At 37.0% G+C, this 18,055-nt stretch overlaps 3 protein-coding genes across 5 annotated transcripts in view; 2 read left to right on the plus strand and 1 right to left on the minus strand.

The window, feature by feature from the left end:
* The first annotated feature begins 1,199 nt into the window (after window positions 1–1,199).
* LOC132184475 (uncharacterized) lies at window positions 1,200–5,649 on the plus strand. 3 transcript variants are annotated; one of them, XM_059598121.1, is made up of 10 exons: window positions 1,204–1,486; window positions 1,603–1,668; window positions 3,202–3,282; window positions 3,394–3,447; window positions 3,529–3,597; window positions 4,560–4,622; window positions 4,865–4,947; window positions 5,128–5,193; window positions 5,307–5,412; window positions 5,506–5,649. In XM_059598121.1, the coding sequence occupies exons 1-9, from the start codon at window positions 1,229–1,231 to the stop codon at window positions 5,347–5,349; spliced, it is 783 nt and encodes a 260-aa protein (XP_059454104.1). In that variant the 5' UTR covers window positions 1,204–1,228; the 3' UTR covers window positions 5,350–5,412; window positions 5,506–5,649. The 3 variants fall into 3 exon arrangements, with proteins under 3 accessions (XP_059454102.1, XP_059454103.1, XP_059454104.1); XM_059598120.1 differs by lacking the exon at window positions 4,865–4,947 and having other exon boundaries at window positions 1,201–1,486; XM_059598119.1 differs by lacking the exon at window positions 4,865–4,947 and having other exon boundaries at window positions 1,200–1,486; window positions 5,307–5,649.
* Window positions 5,650–7,299: 1,650 nt separating this feature from the next.
* On the minus strand, window positions 7,300–11,020 carry LOC132185868 (LRR receptor-like serine/threonine-protein kinase RGI1). Its single transcript, XM_059599672.1, has 2 exons — window positions 8,072–11,020; window positions 7,300–7,903 (listed from the first exon to the last, which is right to left on the minus strand). Exons 1-2 carry the CDS (start codon window positions 10,887–10,889, stop codon window positions 7,452–7,454), a joined length of 3,270 nt encoding a protein of 1,089 aa, XP_059455655.1. The 5' UTR covers window positions 10,890–11,020; the 3' UTR covers window positions 7,300–7,451.
* Window positions 11,021–16,367: 5,347 nt separating this feature from the next.
* Window positions 16,368–18,055, plus strand: part of LOC132185930 (uncharacterized) — a 2,334-nt gene continuing 646 nt past the window's right edge. The window contains exons 1-4 of the mRNA XM_059599747.1: window positions 16,368–16,814; window positions 17,197–17,311; window positions 17,567–17,648; window positions 17,722–17,773. Of these exons, the coding sequence (XP_059455730.1) occupies window positions 16,392–16,814; window positions 17,197–17,311; window positions 17,567–17,648; window positions 17,722–17,773 (672 nt within the window). The 5' untranslated portion in view covers window positions 16,368–16,391. The remainder of the gene's footprint in view (window positions 16,815–17,196; window positions 17,312–17,566; window positions 17,649–17,721; window positions 17,774–18,055) is intronic.

Below are 18,055 nucleotides of genomic sequence, written 5' to 3' on the forward strand. Positions count from 1 at the left end.
AATTCAGCTGTGAGAGTTAAGTCTTCACACCGATCTACTCCATCCTCAATCTGAAAGTCAAGACAACAAATTCATCCTTAACCCGAAGGCCAGTACAAACAAAAAAAAAACAAAAAACAAAAACCCCACAAGCAGCAGCGGTGGAGCATAGCATTGTAGACATCCCTTCGGAAAATACGCCTTAGCAGAAGAAGACGATGAGATCTAAGGTTGAAGAGACTAGATCTGGATCTAGGTCTAGATCTACATATTAGATTTAAAGCAACCCGCCAGAAATGGAGACCGGAGGAGCCTACAGAGAAGACACCGAGCACGGCTACCGTGAAAGGGGAGGAGGGATAGATCTTCCCTCTTGAAATTCTTCTTGGTCTTGTTAAGAAGGAAAGAGAGAGAGAAATTCTAGTCTCTAGAATTTTGTTAGCATTAAAAGCCACATAATTTTGGAGGAATAAGAAGGAGACATAATTCTTACTTCTAGCATGGTATTTGTGTGGTATGTAGCATTACTTATTGACAATTGAGTAATGCTAAAAAACGCACTTTTATCCCATTTTATTTTGCTAGCGTTGCAATACCAATCGGCCATTGGATCAGTTGTTGTTAAAAAAATTCAACGACAAAATGACATTGCCACATTTGCAAGATAAAGTAGCAGTAGGATAAAATATAATTTATAGCATTACTCTAATATCCAATCATTAGAGATATTCAATTCCTCGTGGGCAACATTCCTTTTTGAAGTGCCAATAATGATCACCCAAGTGAAAATATCTCTTAAAAAAAAAAAAAAAGTGAAAATTTCTCTATGTACAATTTAATATAGAAAAATGCTAGATACCGCATCATTATTTCACAAATATATCGTCGTGTTGACATGGCTGGATTTAATAACCTATGATTTTTTTTTTTATCAAATGCTAATCTAAAAATTACTAAACCCTACCACATGGGCAAAGGTATAGTAATTATGAGATAATGGTATGGTAAACACTAAACTCCCTTGATCCTTAACTCCTTCCTTCTTTCTGTCTTACCTCGAAAAAAAAAAAAAAAAAAAGGCTTGAACTTTTCCACGAGGCCCAATCATCTACGTCTAGTCATTGGGCCTACTTTCCAAAGCGAACCATGGCCCGCCCCACTCACTAAGACAGCCGAGCCAAATGGCAAAACTACCCAATCCTTCCACTCAATCACGCTTATATCCTTATCAGAAAAGGAGGAGCAACGGATGCAGGCACTTCATTTATCGTCGACCACCATGGCTTTGGCCGTTACGGTGTCGTTCTCCGTGGGCGCACGATTACTGCACATACCGCGCAAGTTAGCACCACTCACCACACCGTTTAGACAAACATGGTCCTTCTCTAAAATGGGTTCTAATAATCTGCAGCTGGGGACCAGTGTACCCGCAAGAAAGCTCGTGGTTCGAGCTGCTAGAACCGAGTCCGAAGGGGTCTCCTTGGGCTTCAGAGCTCCCCATTTTGAGGTCTTTTCTTTTATTATTTGTTAGATGCATACTGGGTTGGCTTGCAATTTGATCATTGTTTTGGTTACGTATTTTATTTATTTATTTACTTTTATGTGTATTTTTGGTTGGTTTAGCTTCCAGAGCCATGTACTGGGAAAGTGTGGAAATTGGAGGATTTTGAACCGTATCCTGCTTTACTGGTAAGGTGTTGCATTGTTTTTGCTATATTTTGTTTTCCTGTTGCTATTGTATATTGCCCTTTTAAGTTGATGAGCTTGATTGTTGCCACTTGTTATATTCTTGGTATTTAATTTTTGCTTAGCATTGTTATCAAATTTTCTTGGGGATGTTGAGGAGAAAATGAGTGTTGAGTTTCCTGTACTTATGTGAGGTTCGCTGAATAAGAGGCGTGTGAGGTTTTCGACTACTCTTCATTGAGCTCATTCAACCGTTATCTGAGTAGTTGCATTTGGCTTATCAAGCAAAGTAGTGGAGATTATTTATTTTTGCTTATTTTATGGATGAATCAAATATTTCATCCCATTAGAGAGAAATTAAAAGACTTATTAGGCTTAACAGCCACAACAACGCAGTGATATACAATTCATGTCAGAAAGACCAAGTTACAGACAATTAAACTGCAGACCAGCAGCAGAAAATTTTGCTAGACTAGAGAACATTCAATTAATATTCAACAACAAATGAACTCCATCAACTCAAATCAGGTCCTCGAATTGTCCGCAATATGCTGAAACAGCTCTAGCTCAAATGGCAAAACCCCTCCCCACCCCCACGTGCCAACACCTGCATGCATGAGAGATAAAAGTCGAGGGTGTGGTTCTTGGTTCAAGAATCTCCAGTGCATGTATAACTTATCGAACAGAAAAAAAGGTAGAAAAAGAAAGTCTTTCTATCCAAATATGCCAAGCCTAATTAGAATGAATGTGATCATCTTTCATCTCTGAAATGTAATGGCCCAAGTTTGCTCTGGTATCCAATCACTACAAATTCTACAATTATCATGCAAGTTTAAGATTCTCAACCAAGCTTTCCTTGTGAAGCTACAATCACGATATAGATTATTTCCGAGATTATTGTATCTTGGTTTACTAAACTTTAGACACCATTGCTAGTTCTATATAAAAAAAAATGAAACACCATTGTGAGTTCAGCAGAGACGTAGAGGTTGACTCAGAAACAGCAATTGATAAGCTTGCATACGTCCTTCCCCTGCAGACCCTTATGGAACAGATAAAATTAAGAAAAGGCACTTTACTGAATAAATAAAATAGTAGAAATCTAGACATCTCCTCCCCACCCCCAGTAACCCTTAAAAGGGTCAGCTGTTGAGGCTCCTAATTGCATGTTTGATTTGAATAGATTTTTTTACTGGATTATTCATGAGAAATTAGATGTTAGTGTCATGTAAAAGATTAACAGTATCTGCTGTCGGGCTGTGTTATACAGCCTTTATTGTGGCATACATGCCCATAAATTAGCTAGGTCTTTATGGTGGGGAAAATGAATTGTGTAATTTGCATTAATATGCAACTTATGGCCAGATATTGGACCCACAAAACATGAGTACTACAACTATGGCCAGTCCTTACCTAGGAAGTTTTCCTAAGTGGTACTTTTGTGTTGAAAAAGAAATAACAGCAAGTGCCCTTTTTCTCTTTAATTACGATAATATGAGCAATGATAATACTGATTCCATCAGAGTTGTGGTGCAGGTTATGTTTATTTGCAATCACTGCCCATTTGTCAAACACTTGAAAAAGGATATTGTGAAGCTTGCAAATTTTTATATGAAGGTATTTGACAACATATCTCAATTGCTTCCCTTTCCAGTTGCACTCGGAACTTGGATAAGTAATTGACCATACATGAGTAACTTATTCATTTGCTATCGTATGTTGCTGCAGAAAGGACTTGCAGTTGTTGCAATATCTTCAAATTCTGTAGCTACTCATCCACAGGTCCTAATAACTACATAATTTGGTATTAGAGCTGGGTTGAAGCTATTTTGTGATATGTCCAACACAAACTCTTCCTCACAGGATGGACCACAATTCATGGCAGAAGAAGCTAAACAATTTAACTATCCTTTCCCATATTTATATGATGAGGTATGCTACTGTCAATCTCAACCTGATCCATATTTTCAGCTTCCTTCTATAATCACATATGTGAATGCCTACGTGATCATATATTTTAAGATTCATCTTGGTCAAACTGCTACATTATTGTTTATGCACATATAGAGCCACTATCAAATTGGACTGTATACTGTGGCTACTATGACACCCCAATAGTTTCTTGTGCTGTTGATAACATGTCCGCTGCTTAGAATGCAGGGTTAATATGAGCTTTATTTTGAGATCTGAAGCTACACCATTAATATAGTGCTCGACATTAGAGGTTAATTAAAAATTTTCCATAACTAGAGATCTGAAGTTACTGATGGCTACTAATATTTGATCTTTTTGGTATTTGTCAGTGGCCTTTAAACCAAATTATATATCTTCCCATATAAATATAGGGCGGAGGATGAGTTCATGGATTTGATTCTGATGTGTGCATTAGTATACATAACAAACTAACTAAAAAAATGGTCTGATCATTTTGATATTTGCCTCACAAGCTGTTGATAGGCAGGTGTTTTTATTTGCGGCAAAGGTGGGCATAAGGGAACATATTTCCCACAGAAGTTATCCGAGGGTGTAACAATTATGAGCTTTATATCATACTGGGGGAAAAAAAGACTCAAGTTACAATACCTACCAATGGGAAAGAAAACAACACAATCTTGGTCACCCCACCACCAAAAAGAAAATTATTATGATGTAAAGCAATCAATCTCATGTGCAACGTAACTTCTCTTTTGCTATAATCTAAACCTAATATTGATTTAATTATTAAAGAAAGGCTCATTTGATCCTAGTCATTCTCATTTGCCCCCAACTTCGTTCTTGTTTTTTGCTGTTAATTTGTTATTTTACCTTCTACATCCCTCCTTAGAAGTGAGATGGCTGGGAGAAAAGAACCTCTTGTTTGTGCCTTGTACTTAGTTGTGTATGTTTAATTGCAGTCGCAGGATGTTGCACGAGAATTCAGAGCAGTTTGTACACCAGAGTTCTTCCTATTTAAAAAGGTGGAAACGACCTGCACATATTAATTCACATTAAAATTTCAACCATGGTACCTCATATTAGTCCTGGCTCGAAGAGCCTATTTATGATTATTTTCATTTGGTTTGGAACCAATGTGCAGGATCCAATCCTTGTACTGTGTGTAACATTTCTGATGGGATCCGGTGCATTAGAAATAGGATGGTGGTACACTTATCAAAAAAAACATTTCTAACATGGTGGTACTTTTATCAATTGGAAACAGGATGGCCGGAGACCATATGAATTGGTGTATCATGGTCAATTTGATGATTCCCGACCAAGTAATAATGTACCTGTTACTGGAAGGTTAATCTTGTGGTTTTTTTTTTTTTTCAATATATATATATATATATATATATATATATATATATTTTATGAGCTTATGTGCCTTTTAACTTGATTTGAACGAGCAATTAACATCTACAATATAACTTCTATCAATAGTCAAAATGGTAGCTAACTCGCTTCAGTAAACACGCTGTCTAGGGACTTAAGTGTGGCAATAGATTGCGTTCTCAGCAGCCAACCAGCACCATCAGTTCAGAAACCCAGGTATCTTCTTCCTTTCTACACTTCATTTCTTTCTTCATAAAATATCTTTAAAGCCTTATAGGACTTAATTACCACATGGTTAAAGTCCTTTTTTGCTCCTCGATTTGTAAAAGTGTTGGATGCAGCATAAAGTGGCATCCCGGGACAAATCTGTAATCTGCGACCACTGGTTTCAACTTCATGGAGACAAATTAATGAAGAGCTCAGTAATTCTTTTAGGTACTCATGCCTCTTATGCAATGGTCGGTAGCCATTTTGATTTAAAATGTGCATCCGTTCTTCTTGTCATGTTCTTTCTTTCAATCTTTGCAGCTTTCCTTTTTTATCATTTTGGATTTCACGAGGCATGGAAGGCAAGGAATGTGGTATATTTAATACTATTGTATGATAATGTAATATAAATTATACATTGCAAACAACCATGAATGATAATAATGTTCCACAATCATTATCCTATTTTCTTTCTGCTACACTTTTAACATCATATTGAAAGCTGCTTTGCGTTATAAAAGGATCTAGATGAATGATAGGTTTAGAGGCATTTTCACCTTTGACAGCAATAAATGATGCAGTCTCTAAAATGTAATGTATGATGGTTTTCAAAAAAGAATATGGTCTACTTTTTTTCTTTCTTTTGAGCAGACAAAAGAAAAAGAATATGGTGCATGCATACGTGTGCTGATGCATACATGCAAGCACACATACAGGAACCTTAAGCATGAAGAATATATCAAAATTTGATGTTGTTTACTGTATCTTCTTTTCTTCGCTAATCATACAATTAACGCGGCTGAGTTTGATATAACTACATTAAGATAGTAAAATTGATGCTAATTATGTGAGCAAGAATTGTATTTCCAAAGCAATGCAACGGTCCTTCCGCTAATAAATCATATAACCTCATTGATTGCTTGAGAAGTTTCACAAGAATGATTACTTCAGTGGAAGGTTACTTGCATTCGTGGCCATTAGAGTTTGATAGGGTACAATGAACAATCTGTGGGCCTAAGATGGTCCTATGCACATGTCTAAAAGCGATGTATCCTTTCAAGAACATGGGAGGCTTGTTTATCTCTACCAAAAAGGCAATTGTTGGGGAAGCTGAAAAGGATGGTGGTCCAATTGTTTCTTTTAATTTCATGGCCTATACGGCTCATGCCCCTCCAAAATTGTGACACCCCCATAGCTTTCCATTGCTATCAATTGGGCTCGAAATCCATGTGTCCCTTTCTGTTGGTTCCCAACTTGATAGCTACTACTAAAAGCAGAGCCATGTTAATTGATTCCTGGGTCGTGTACTTTTCTATAGGAGTTTATAATATAAGAAAGAATTCTTTTTGTATGTTGACATACTCAATTGGGTAAAGATATATATACACATACAAGAGAATAGAGATTCCATAAATTATGGGATTGCGATGATTACAAATATTTTATATATGGAAATTGCCTTTTGTAGTAGGGTCTCAATTATGAGACTGAGACTTGCAACAATTAGCTGTCCAAATTATTGGCAATTTGGGTAGCTAATGTGAAACGATTCATGTGACACTCAACTGCTCAGATTTAGACAGCTAATTGCCGTGGATCCCTATCCTCAATTATGATTGAATTGTTCATTCCTTCTAGATGGTGTCAAATATGAGCTTGATTCGTTCCTTGATCTGAATTTTGATTCTATGAATGACGCACAATCGGTAGGAGAATTTGTAAGAGAATATGAGCTTGATTCTTTGCTTGTAGATGTGGTCAAATGTGATCTAATTATGAGTCTATGTATAGTGAACAATCCGCAGAAGAAGAACAATATGTAGCATTTAGAAAAGATGTACAATCATCTACACTAACAACTTATTGCAGCAACTTTAAAAAGTTAGGATTGTATTATGCACAATCATCTTGTTTAGAATTTAAGTTACAAGTAGGGCCATTAGGTCTGTTAATTACTTGTTGGGGTGTATCTCAGAACTTCTCAAAGCTTCAACTGTCGGGTGGTGGGAGTTGTGTGAGTTATAAAGTGTTTATGTGGGGAAGGAGTTGTTGTGAATTACAAACAGCTGGTTTTGTAATACAAATTTTAACTTCTCACAAATATACACTTAAAACTTAAACGAAGGAATTTCAATAAAGAAATACAAGGCAATAACCTCTTCCTACTACATAATAAGATCAATCAATCTATACCAAGTATCTTGTTGTTTGAAGCTTCAAAAAAAATATCAATGATTCAATGAACAACGGTCTATAGTTTTGGGAAGCTATGGACATGGAGGTGATCTGATAAGAGGTTCAGATGATCTAGAGAAGCTAGAACAGTGGACTGCTGCTTTTGGGTTTGCTGCTACCCCATTGCCAACAAAAATGGGCTTTTGAAAATCCTCATTTTCATGCCTTATCTCCTTGAGCATCACAGCCACATCTTTCATGGTTGGCCTTTCTTCTGGGCAAGCATTCACACATAGGAGAGCCACCCCAAGCACTTGAAGCATCTCCTGGATCTGTGTTCCGCATCGCAAAACTAGTTGCTGGTCTAGAATTGAAGTGCAATCTCTTTTTCTTTCTCGAACTTCACTGTTAATCCATGTAGAAATGTTGTCACCTTCTGGTATCCTGCTATTAGTTGGTTCCATCCCAGTTAAGACCTCTAGGAGCACCACGCCATAGCTGTACACATCACTCTTTTCTGTGATCTTCAAACTGTATCCATATTCTGCATTGTTATAGGAAGAAGTCATCACCAGAAGCATGGATTAAATTTAGAGACACTGAATATATATATATATATGATTACTAGAAATAGTCAATAAAAAAGAAGAAGAAGAAAAGAATATCATACTAGTATTAAATGTTTTCTGAAAGAGAAGTAATTTACACTCACCAGGAGCAATGTACCCATAAGAGCCAGCAACCGTGTTGGAAGCTGCTGAAGATTCTGAAGATTGAACAGGCTTGGCAAGGCCAAAATCTGCTAGAAACGCTTCAAATTGTGGACCTACCAAGATGTTGTTAGCCTTAATGTCACGATGAATTATTGGAGGAATGCAGTCATGGTGAAGATAGGCTAAACCATGAGCTGCTCCAAGAATGATCTTATACCTTGCATCCCAGTCCAAGAACAGCCTCTTCTCATGGAGCAATCCAGTCAAACTCCCATTACAGATGTAATCAAACAAGAGCAATCTAGTTTTTCCATTGTTACAACAACCCAGAAGCCTCACTATATTTTTGTGCCTTATTGATCCAAGAGTCTGAACTTCTGCAGAAAACAAGTCTCTCTCTGGAAGCTCCCCATTCTTCACTGGCCATAGCTTTTTCACTGCGATGGTCTGCTTTCTTGGAGTCTCAACACGATAAACAATGCCTGAACAACCCTTTCCCACAATATTAGAATCTGAAAGCCTTGGGACAATATCATTTATGGAAAAGTTGAGCTTTTGAAATGGGGTGAAATCCCATTCCAAGTCTTGTTCTTCTTCATCAATATTCTTCCCAAATGCTGCTCCACGAACTCTGATAAATAAAAATAGTCCAAAAATCACTATCCCCGCAGTTACAGTTATACTCAGAAGAGCATAGATAATAAGGTTTCTGGTGGATTTCATGCCATGGAGATTTCCATTTATGCGGCACTCATTTCTATCGATGCAGAGTTGTTGATTACCAGAAAACACTGTGGCGGGGAGGTCATGGAAGAATTTGGTATCGGGAAGCAGACCTGAAAAATTGTTGTACGAGACATCCAGAGATACTAGATTATCAAGATTACCTAGTACTCTCAGGCTTCCTGATAGCATGTTGTGGGAAAGATCCAAGTTTGCAAGCTTTGAGAGATTTGAGAAGCTCTCTGGAATGGGCCCTGTTAGAGAATTCCAACTTAAATTCAAGAGAATATCTAATCCTTGCAGCTGACCAATTTCATCTGGGATAGAACCAGTGATTTTGTTGCTGCTCATATCCAACAACTGTAAATCCCTACAGAGGCCAAGTGATGTGGGGATTAAGCCAGTGATGCGGTTCCCACTGATTACAAGTTTGTTTAAGGAAGTGAGCTTTCCCAGATTCTCAGGAATGATGCCAGCTATTCTATTCATAGAAAGGTCTAAAACATTAAGACCAACAAGGAATTCTAATGATGAAGGTATCATGCCTTGGAGTGCATTCCCATGCAAATCAACCATTTCTAGTTGAGTGCAGTCACCGATTTCAGCAGGAATTTCTCCTGTAAATTGATTGTCTGACAATTCAAGAAAGCTCAAACTACTTAGGAGCCCAATTTCTGATGGAATTTGACCAATGAAGTTGTTTGATCCCAGCCGTAAACGGATCAAGCTAGTGCAGTTGCCAATATCACGTGGAATTTCACCTGAGATTCCATTTGATATTAACAACAGTTGGGTTAAGTTCTTGAGATTGAAGAGAGAATTTGGAATTGAACCGGTGAGCAGATTGTGTGAAAGATCCAATGCTTGAAGTTTCTTACAGTTGGCTAGCTCAGTTGGTATGCTTCCTTCGAGCTGATTCTGCCAGGCAAAGAACAGAGAAAGTTCCTTTAGTTGCCCGATGGCTGGTGGAATCTCACCAGAAAATCTGTTGTTATCCAGTTCAAGCTGCTTCAGACTGGAAAAGTTGCCAACGAATGATGGTATTTCGCCAGAAATGTTATTATCCGACAAAAGAAGCTCCTCCAATGTGACTAAATTTGCAAGAGACACGGGAATCTCACCACTGAGAGAATTCAATGAGAAATCGATAACCATCAAACTTGAACAGTTTCCAAGAGTTTCTGGAATGCTTCCTCTGAGACTGTTCCGCCATAATAACACCCTTTTGAGGTTCTTTGCCAAACACAATTCGCCAGGAATCTCTCCAGAAAGCTGGTTTTCATATAGAAACAAGTTCTCTAAGGATGAGCAATTACCAATTTCTGGTGGGATGTGGCCTGTGAGATTGGCTGTGTATGCTGAAAGAGTCTTGAGATTCTTAAGTTCTCCCAATCTGCTCGGAATCTGACCCGAAATACCGGTATCCGCAAGACCAAGAAAAACTAGTCTTTTGCAGTTTGATATTAGCATTGGGATTTCGCCATGAATTTCTGGATTTCCGCCTGCACGAAATACTTCCAAGGCAAACAACTTGCTTATTTCTTCAGGAATCCTTCCGGAAATATGGTTGTCAAACAGTTCAAGCTGTTGAAGCTTTGAGCAGTTTCCAATTTCTGTCGGAATTTCACCATGTAAGGAATTTGAGTTCAGTGACAACAGCTGCAACTCAGATAATTTTCCTACTTCGGCTGGGATGTTCCCTGACAGAGCATTGTAACTGAGGTCTAAGGTGATCAGTGATGACAAGTTTCCAATTGAAGGTGGGATTTTTCCTGTGAGGTTTGCATTTGAAAGAACAAGGGCAGTAAGATGGTTGAACGAGAGTAGATGGGTGGGGAAGCCGGTGTGAAGATTTACAGAGGTTATTTTGATTTCTGAGACAAACCCATTACTTGAACATTTGATATAATCCCATTTGCATGGATTATTGTGGGTTGGATTCCATGAAGAGAAGAATGTAGCAGAGGGAGATGAATTGAAGGCTGAAAGCCATGAAAGCAGAGAGAGGCCTTCCTGGTTCAAGGCAGAGATGGCTGCAGGAAGCATAAAGATGTTGAGAAAGAGGAAAACAATAGTGATTGCATTGCTTGACATGATGAGGTTGGTACTCCTCCACTATTCTAACTCATCATCTGGTCTCAGCACAACCCAGTCTCTCAAAATCTATCTCTATGTTTTCTTTACGACAATGGGATATTATTGAAGTGCCTTTGGATTTATCCAAACTTTTGGAAGAAAGGGTAAAACATGTACTATTGAAAGGTGAAACCCTTTACATAAAACTTCATGAATGACGTCGTACCTCGGTTGTATTTATGTAATAGACAGCTAGGGACAGGATCGACAGATCAGTTTATGGTTTTTAATGCAAAGTTGGATAAAAAAGAACTTGGTCGTACGAATATTTTGGGTATGGAGGGAGCTAGCTTGCTGTTATTTATCGTAGGGTTGTCTTCTTTTGAAGTATTGCCAAGTTCAACTAGCACTATAATAACCTTTTTGCTTGTGAAATCTGACTGCGCTTAGCACTGGGAAATAACAGCATACATGTTTCTGCCACAATTACATCATACATTAATATAAGTAGAATGTGTTGGAAAAAGGTAGATTTCTGCATTAAGATTGGTCCAGATATATGTTAATGAGATATTCTTTATCAGATATATATTAATGAGACTTCACCATACATATAGATTTTGGTACTAGATTTCCATCTGGTATTTAGCGGTTCTTCTGCCAGAAGTAAACAAAACATCCGCATATGGAAGATCAGATTGCTAACAGTATATACGAGTTTTCGGTTGATGTTTTTGGTTCTCATTTCCTTATTTATTCAGCAATTTCAATTAGTTGTTGTACTGTTTATGTGTGGGATGGAGTCATGTTCAATGGAATTTTTTATATATTTTTTAGTTTACCAAAGGCTTTCAAATACAGACTATCCATCTTTTCTGTTAATGGAAAGGCATATAGAGACAATGAAAAGGACAAAGCAGCACACAAAGATGCGGTAGACACCACAAACTTTTCTGAGATATAGTTGTGGTGAGGTCTCAAAATCATCTTGCATTGATAAAGTTTTTTCTTATCATGAAAGTAAGCCAACCATCTTCCTAAGGGACAATAATATAGGTCCATGCTGCATCGAGAGAGAAAGCTCATCACCTTCCCATGCATGAACCTGCCAACAGAGCCAACTACAACCAAATTAAAATAACACAAATTTGGCTTATACGGTCTACTCTTCGTATAATGTACGTGATCAACATCTCTTCCTCTCGGTTAATGCTGTACCTTCGATTCTTTTATAACTTACTGGTACGTGCATATCAACATGTGATCAGAGCCACGCAAGCCATTAAAAAAATTTTAACATCCTCCAATCACATGTTAACACGTTGTAAAAAAGGGTTATAAGTCTAACGTTTTTCGTATTTAAATAAATTCAACGAGCATATATAAGTTGAAGGTAGATAAATTTAATGCGTGAAATGCGTGGTGCGTATATACAGCCGAGCTAAAAAAATATCTAGAGATGCCCTCGTCAAGAAGGCAATAAAAGGAATTTAAGAAACTTAAAAAACAAAGAGAAAACAAGGAAGAAAATGATTATTCATTAGCGTGGCATTTGCAAAGATGTTGAATGATTGAAGATGGAAACAAATTGGATATCAGCTAAGAAATCTTATGGGGCCATGGCTTGGATATGTAAGTCATGGATGGTGGGGGCAAGCGATTCCCCAACCACAACAAGTTGGGAGAGATGACTGATTTTGCAATTTTCTTATGAACCTTTTTGTGTTAAGATTGATACTTTCAATTTTCATCTTTTTCTTTTTACCAAAAAAATATATAGGGTTTTAACTTTTAAGCTTCAAAAATGTTGACAGTACAATGGTTCCACAAAATGTTCATTTGGGGCAGCTAAAAATAACATATTCCATGACACAAATACAAAGAGCTGAGTTTGATTGAACTCAAGGGAGAAGAAGCATATGTAACACTTTTAGACTAACTGGTGTGATAATGCCTTTTTTCTTTTCTTGACACAATGGAGGGAAAAATTCCCAATAGTGCCAAAAAAGGGAAAAGATTGATGGGTATTGGAGCTAAAGAAATATTTGGATGCATCGCATTTGCACAAGAGAAATTTGCATAATATGAGCTCTTGCCAATGGCAGGTTTCTTACTTTCCAGGTTGGAAAAAAGTACAGTTGCATGCACTTGACAGGGTAGGTCACAATAATTGAGCATATAGAAAGAGAAGGTTGAAATCTGTGAAACAAATACAAATGGCCACCCAACAAGAGCCCTTTGCCAAGTTGCCATGGTGGGGTGCAAGAGCATTGCTTCAGCTAAGAGCCTAAGAAGGAAGAAGTTCAGGTGCCTCTGGAAGTGCTTATATTTTTTAGAACAGAACTTTCAATTCAATCTTTAAAATTGGAGAAATGCTAGCATCAATAAGTTTCTCATATTTTTTTACAAATTCAATAGATCAACTATTAGATTTGTGGGGTCTACTACTAACTTATGTGGAGTTCACAAATCTAATAGTTGATTTGTAAAATGAGACATGCCAAATGAGAGCACCTACCATGCGGTCAGTGCACAAAATGGGTGTTTTGCAGCATCCGTTCATGTGGTGACACATCACCTAATTTATTTTAATAAAATAAGATCAAAAAACCAGATAATAACAAACAAACAACCAAACTACCTACCCTAGCGATAGCGAACCCACCAGCAAAGCCAGACCCAGTCGTGGGTCTGGCGTGACCCACGGCTAGGTCATAGCAGACCCAGCTGCTGGGTCACGGCAGACCCAACTGCTGGGTCAAGCATGACCCACGACTGGGTCTACCGTGACCCAATTGTGGATCACTTCTCCGACGACTTTGGGTCACCCTCTCTAGTGACTTTTCTGCCAAACCCAGCTTCAAAAATCGATTTTAATGCCTCAAAAATCAATTCTAATGCCACAAAATTCGTTTCTAATGCTTTAAAAATTGATTCTAATGTTATAAAACTCATTTCAAATGTCTCAAAACTTAATTTTGGATTTAAAACTAAAACCTAGAGGGGAAGGTTAACATTTTTTGGGATTTTATCACCCTAAAACTGGAGATCACAGCACTGGAGCCATACTATCACTCACGGCGCCGGAGTCACGTCGTGGGTCTCACCAGAGCAAGGCCCACGCCATGAGACCCATCAGAAAAAACCAAAGAAAAAAGAGAGAAAAGTTACCTTTGCACGGTAGCCAGCATTTCAACAGACCCACGGTCGGCGAGACCCAACTGTGGGTCTCGGTGGCTGGCCAGATCGAGGGCGGCCGCAGACCCACAGTCTTCTTCTTTCTCTCTTTGATTTCAACTTTTCTTCTTCTTTGAGTTGAAAATCAAGTGCATTAGACTGTAGGTTTTTTTTTGTGCATTTTTATTTTTTTGCTTTAAATGATGTGTCATTCTTTTATTGGTTGTTGCAAAACAACACTTTTATGCAATGATTGCATTGAAGTTAAACTCGTGCCAAATATATATCGAGAAAATATTGACCCCTATGCCCTAACATTTTTCTTAAAATTGTCATGTATTTTTTTAGCAATGTTAGAGATAGATATTTCTAAATCTACTACACAATTGCCATATCTTTCTAAATCTTTCAATCTGGTTAATGTATCTTACTAATAATCTACATTGGGGTTGCAATATCCCCCTTGTGCAATTCAAAATAATGAGAAAAATGCCCTACATAAGATAAAAAAGAAAAAAAAGAAGAAAAAAGAAAAAAAAAGAAAAGGCATCACTTTAGTCTATTATGAATTTTATACATTTTTTTGTTTTCTCTGAATTTCCTGTCTATTTTTTTCATGATATTTTTGTCATTTTGAGGGTAGAAATGAAACATTGTAACCCCAGTGGTAGATTAATCAGTAAGGTACATTGACCAAATTGAAACATTAGGATAACATTGCAAATTGCATAGTAGATTGAGAAGGATAAATGTAGCTTTTTTAGCATAAGATTTTTCAAGGATTCCTAGTTTTATTTTATGTAATAATTATAATTTGCCATTTTTGGTAAAAGCAGATTTTCTTTAGCTATTAAAGGCCCGATTGTGGGAATCATGCAACACTTTGAATTTAAAATAAGATTTTAGTATATGGTTTTTTCAAAGTTATTCTCTATTTCATTCGGTGGCTAGCTAGGCTTTGTTCTCAATCTTATCTTACTCCATACTTTTATGTCTTGCAACCTTTAATCCAGGGCTTTTATATATTATCCAATGCCATTAGAATAATCTTTGTTCTGTTGGGGAGAACATCTCTAAAACAGAAGGCATAAGAATCAGTCAATAGTGCGCGCGAAAAAAGCATTAAAAACCAATAAATCGAGACACTTTGCTGCATGTGTGCCTCGATCTCCTTCAAGCTTTTTATTTTTTATTTTTTATTTATAACAATGTTTCTTCTCTATTCATTTCATAAAAATAGAGTATGTTGCTCTAACAAAACAATATTATAGATACAATGAGAAATTTCTTCCATCCAAATTTGATCTATGCTTTGTTTAACTCTTTAAATGTCACAATTCCAATCAATTTTCAGATTTGTAGAATATTCCGGCGAATCACGTATAGAGTTATTTCTTCACTGCCTTTACCATCCATGACAATTCTTCTATATACTTGATAATTCTTCGGTCATCAATCAATGATTTGCTCCCAAAAAATAACCAAAGAAAAAACAAAAGACAGACTGGAAATCTAAGATCATACTCAGATTTCGTGTAAACGTCAAACCCTTAGAAAACGACTAAAGGAAATCGAAACTCAATAAAACAGGAAAAAAAAAAAAAAAACTTCACCCCATAGATCGCCACTAAAAACAAATCTAGAAATAAGACAAACATAAACTACTGTAGAGGCTAAATATGAGCAGACTCACCATTTTATTATTCAGAAAAAAGAAAGAGTTGGAGTTCGTTTCTTCTCTCCTTGAATAGTTATGGCTGCTAGGGTTTTTTGAGAGATGATTAGGTTTTTTGAAAAATATTTTTTTGCCTCTCCTTCAAGTTGCTTTGAGTAGAATAACTTTCCTAGACCCAAGAAAGAAGGAAGTTTATCTTCCACCAAAACAAACAACAGTGCTTAAAAAGCAAAAGAAGAAAAAAAAATTGAAAGCAAATATATGGTTAAATAGGTGAAAAGAAAAGAAAAAAAAAATACAGAACCCGCAATTCTCAATGGAAGATCTAATAACTATCGATCTCATTACTTACTGATTTTTTCAGCATATGATTAGAGTCACGTTAGTTACTAAAAAATATTTAATACCATCTAATCACATATATACTAGAACTTATCAATTCAGCAAGTTATTAAAGAGTCATAAATGTAACATTTTTCATGTTAGAAAAGCAAATGTAGGTTCCTTGTGACAAGCAATTAACATCTATTCCTTGCTTAGCTTGGCTACCCATCTTGCGATGCTGCACATAGATGCTAAAGGCTAAAGCCCTTATGACAAGCGATTAATTCACATGAAAAACATACACATTATCCTCTCTGTTTCTCACATCTTCTGACTACTCAACCATGGCCTCTTTGGGCCAATATTGTACAAGAAATTGCCTCATCAGCTCAAAGAACACCTTCAACACATCTTCAATCTCCCAATCATGCAATGCAAGGCAATTCAGCAACATAGCAGCCACCCATCACAGCACTAGGCCCACGTTTTGCCAATTATCATTGCCTGGAGGAAAGAAGCAGCTGATGTGTGTCAGCTTCCCGAAAAGCAAAGAAGATCAATGGAGAGTACGGTGTGGTGATGATGGCTCTTGCGGGATTGCACCTTTTTCCCCCCACATTCCTTCTGCAGTGGACTTGATCAAACAATTTTACAGTGCCATCAATTCCAAGGACCCTCAAATTTTGGACGAGAAATTCGACCAACTTCTATCAGATGGTTGTGAATATCAGGATCTTTTCTTTTACATTCCCTTCCAAGGAAAACAGGTTCTTTTTTTTTTTTTTTTTTCCTATAGCATGATTCTTAATGCAATTGCTAGGCCAATCTTGGGACATTATGTAGCGTATTGGGTTCGAGTCGTGTCAAATAATGGATATAAGACTATATAAGTCAACTATAACTTGACCCATTTAATTAAATAGGTTAAACTCCTAAATTCCAACCTTTTAATTTTGTGTTAAGTTTGTATCGAATTTACAAGTTATATCAAAAATTACTCGCCCTAGGTAAAATCATAATTCGACTTTTAAAATAACAATTTAACATTTAAAAAGCATATGTTGTTTTACGATGAAATTAAATCACACCCTTAAACTACAACATCGCAATATCAAATGCACTCTAAGAGTACCCATGTGGCATCTCCAGGGTATCAAAAAGTTTATGTGTGACGTCATGGAAGCGATGGGACAACATATTCAGATTGTCATCGATGACATGAAGGAAGGCGAGAACTACAGTGCAATTGTATTTTGGCATCTAGGTAACCTAATCCTCTTTCTCCTTCTATTGCAAGCTAACACATCGGAAGAATTATATATGCATTTCATATATATTTTGTAAATTTAAGCAAAGCCCATTCCGAATGTTCGCGGGCCTTTAAAATCAGGCCCAGGCCAATACTTCATTATGGGCCTGGGCTAGGCAGCTGAATGGAGAATTTGCATCGACGTGAATCGTGATTGTTGTGAATATATACCTGCCTAATAACTGAATGACAACCGTAAAACTCTAACAGGATGGAACGACATCCTAATACCCTTCACCACTGGTTGCATGTTCTTCGAATGTGAAGAACTTAAGGGAAAGCTCCTAATCAGGTATATAATCATGATGATCTCATGATTAGCTCTACTTCTTATTGCTTTTAACCCCTCAATGTCGTTTACGTAGGAAAATAACTGGCGTGGAAGAATTTCCTTTAAAACCCGGTGAATTATTACTGGTATGGATATCATATTTAATTTTTAATTGGGTTAAATACTCCAAAACCCCTGTGGTTTTACAACTTTATTTTTTCCCTCCTGGGGTTTCATTTTTATCACAGGAGGTCCCTGTGGTTTTGATAAGTGACCAAATTAGTCCATCCGTTAGTTGACCGTTAAACTGACATGTGGACCAATCAGACGTCGACACGTGGCACATATATTAATTTTTTTTAATTAAAAAAAAATGTTTTTTTTTTAATTAAAAAAAATATTAAAAAAAAAAAGAAAAATCGGAAGAA

The sequence above is a fragment of the Corylus avellana genome, chromosome ca6 (assembly GCF_901000735.1).
Source record: "Corylus avellana chromosome ca6, CavTom2PMs-1.0".
Taxonomy (NCBI): Eukaryota; Viridiplantae; Streptophyta; class Magnoliopsida; order Fagales; family Betulaceae; genus Corylus; species Corylus avellana.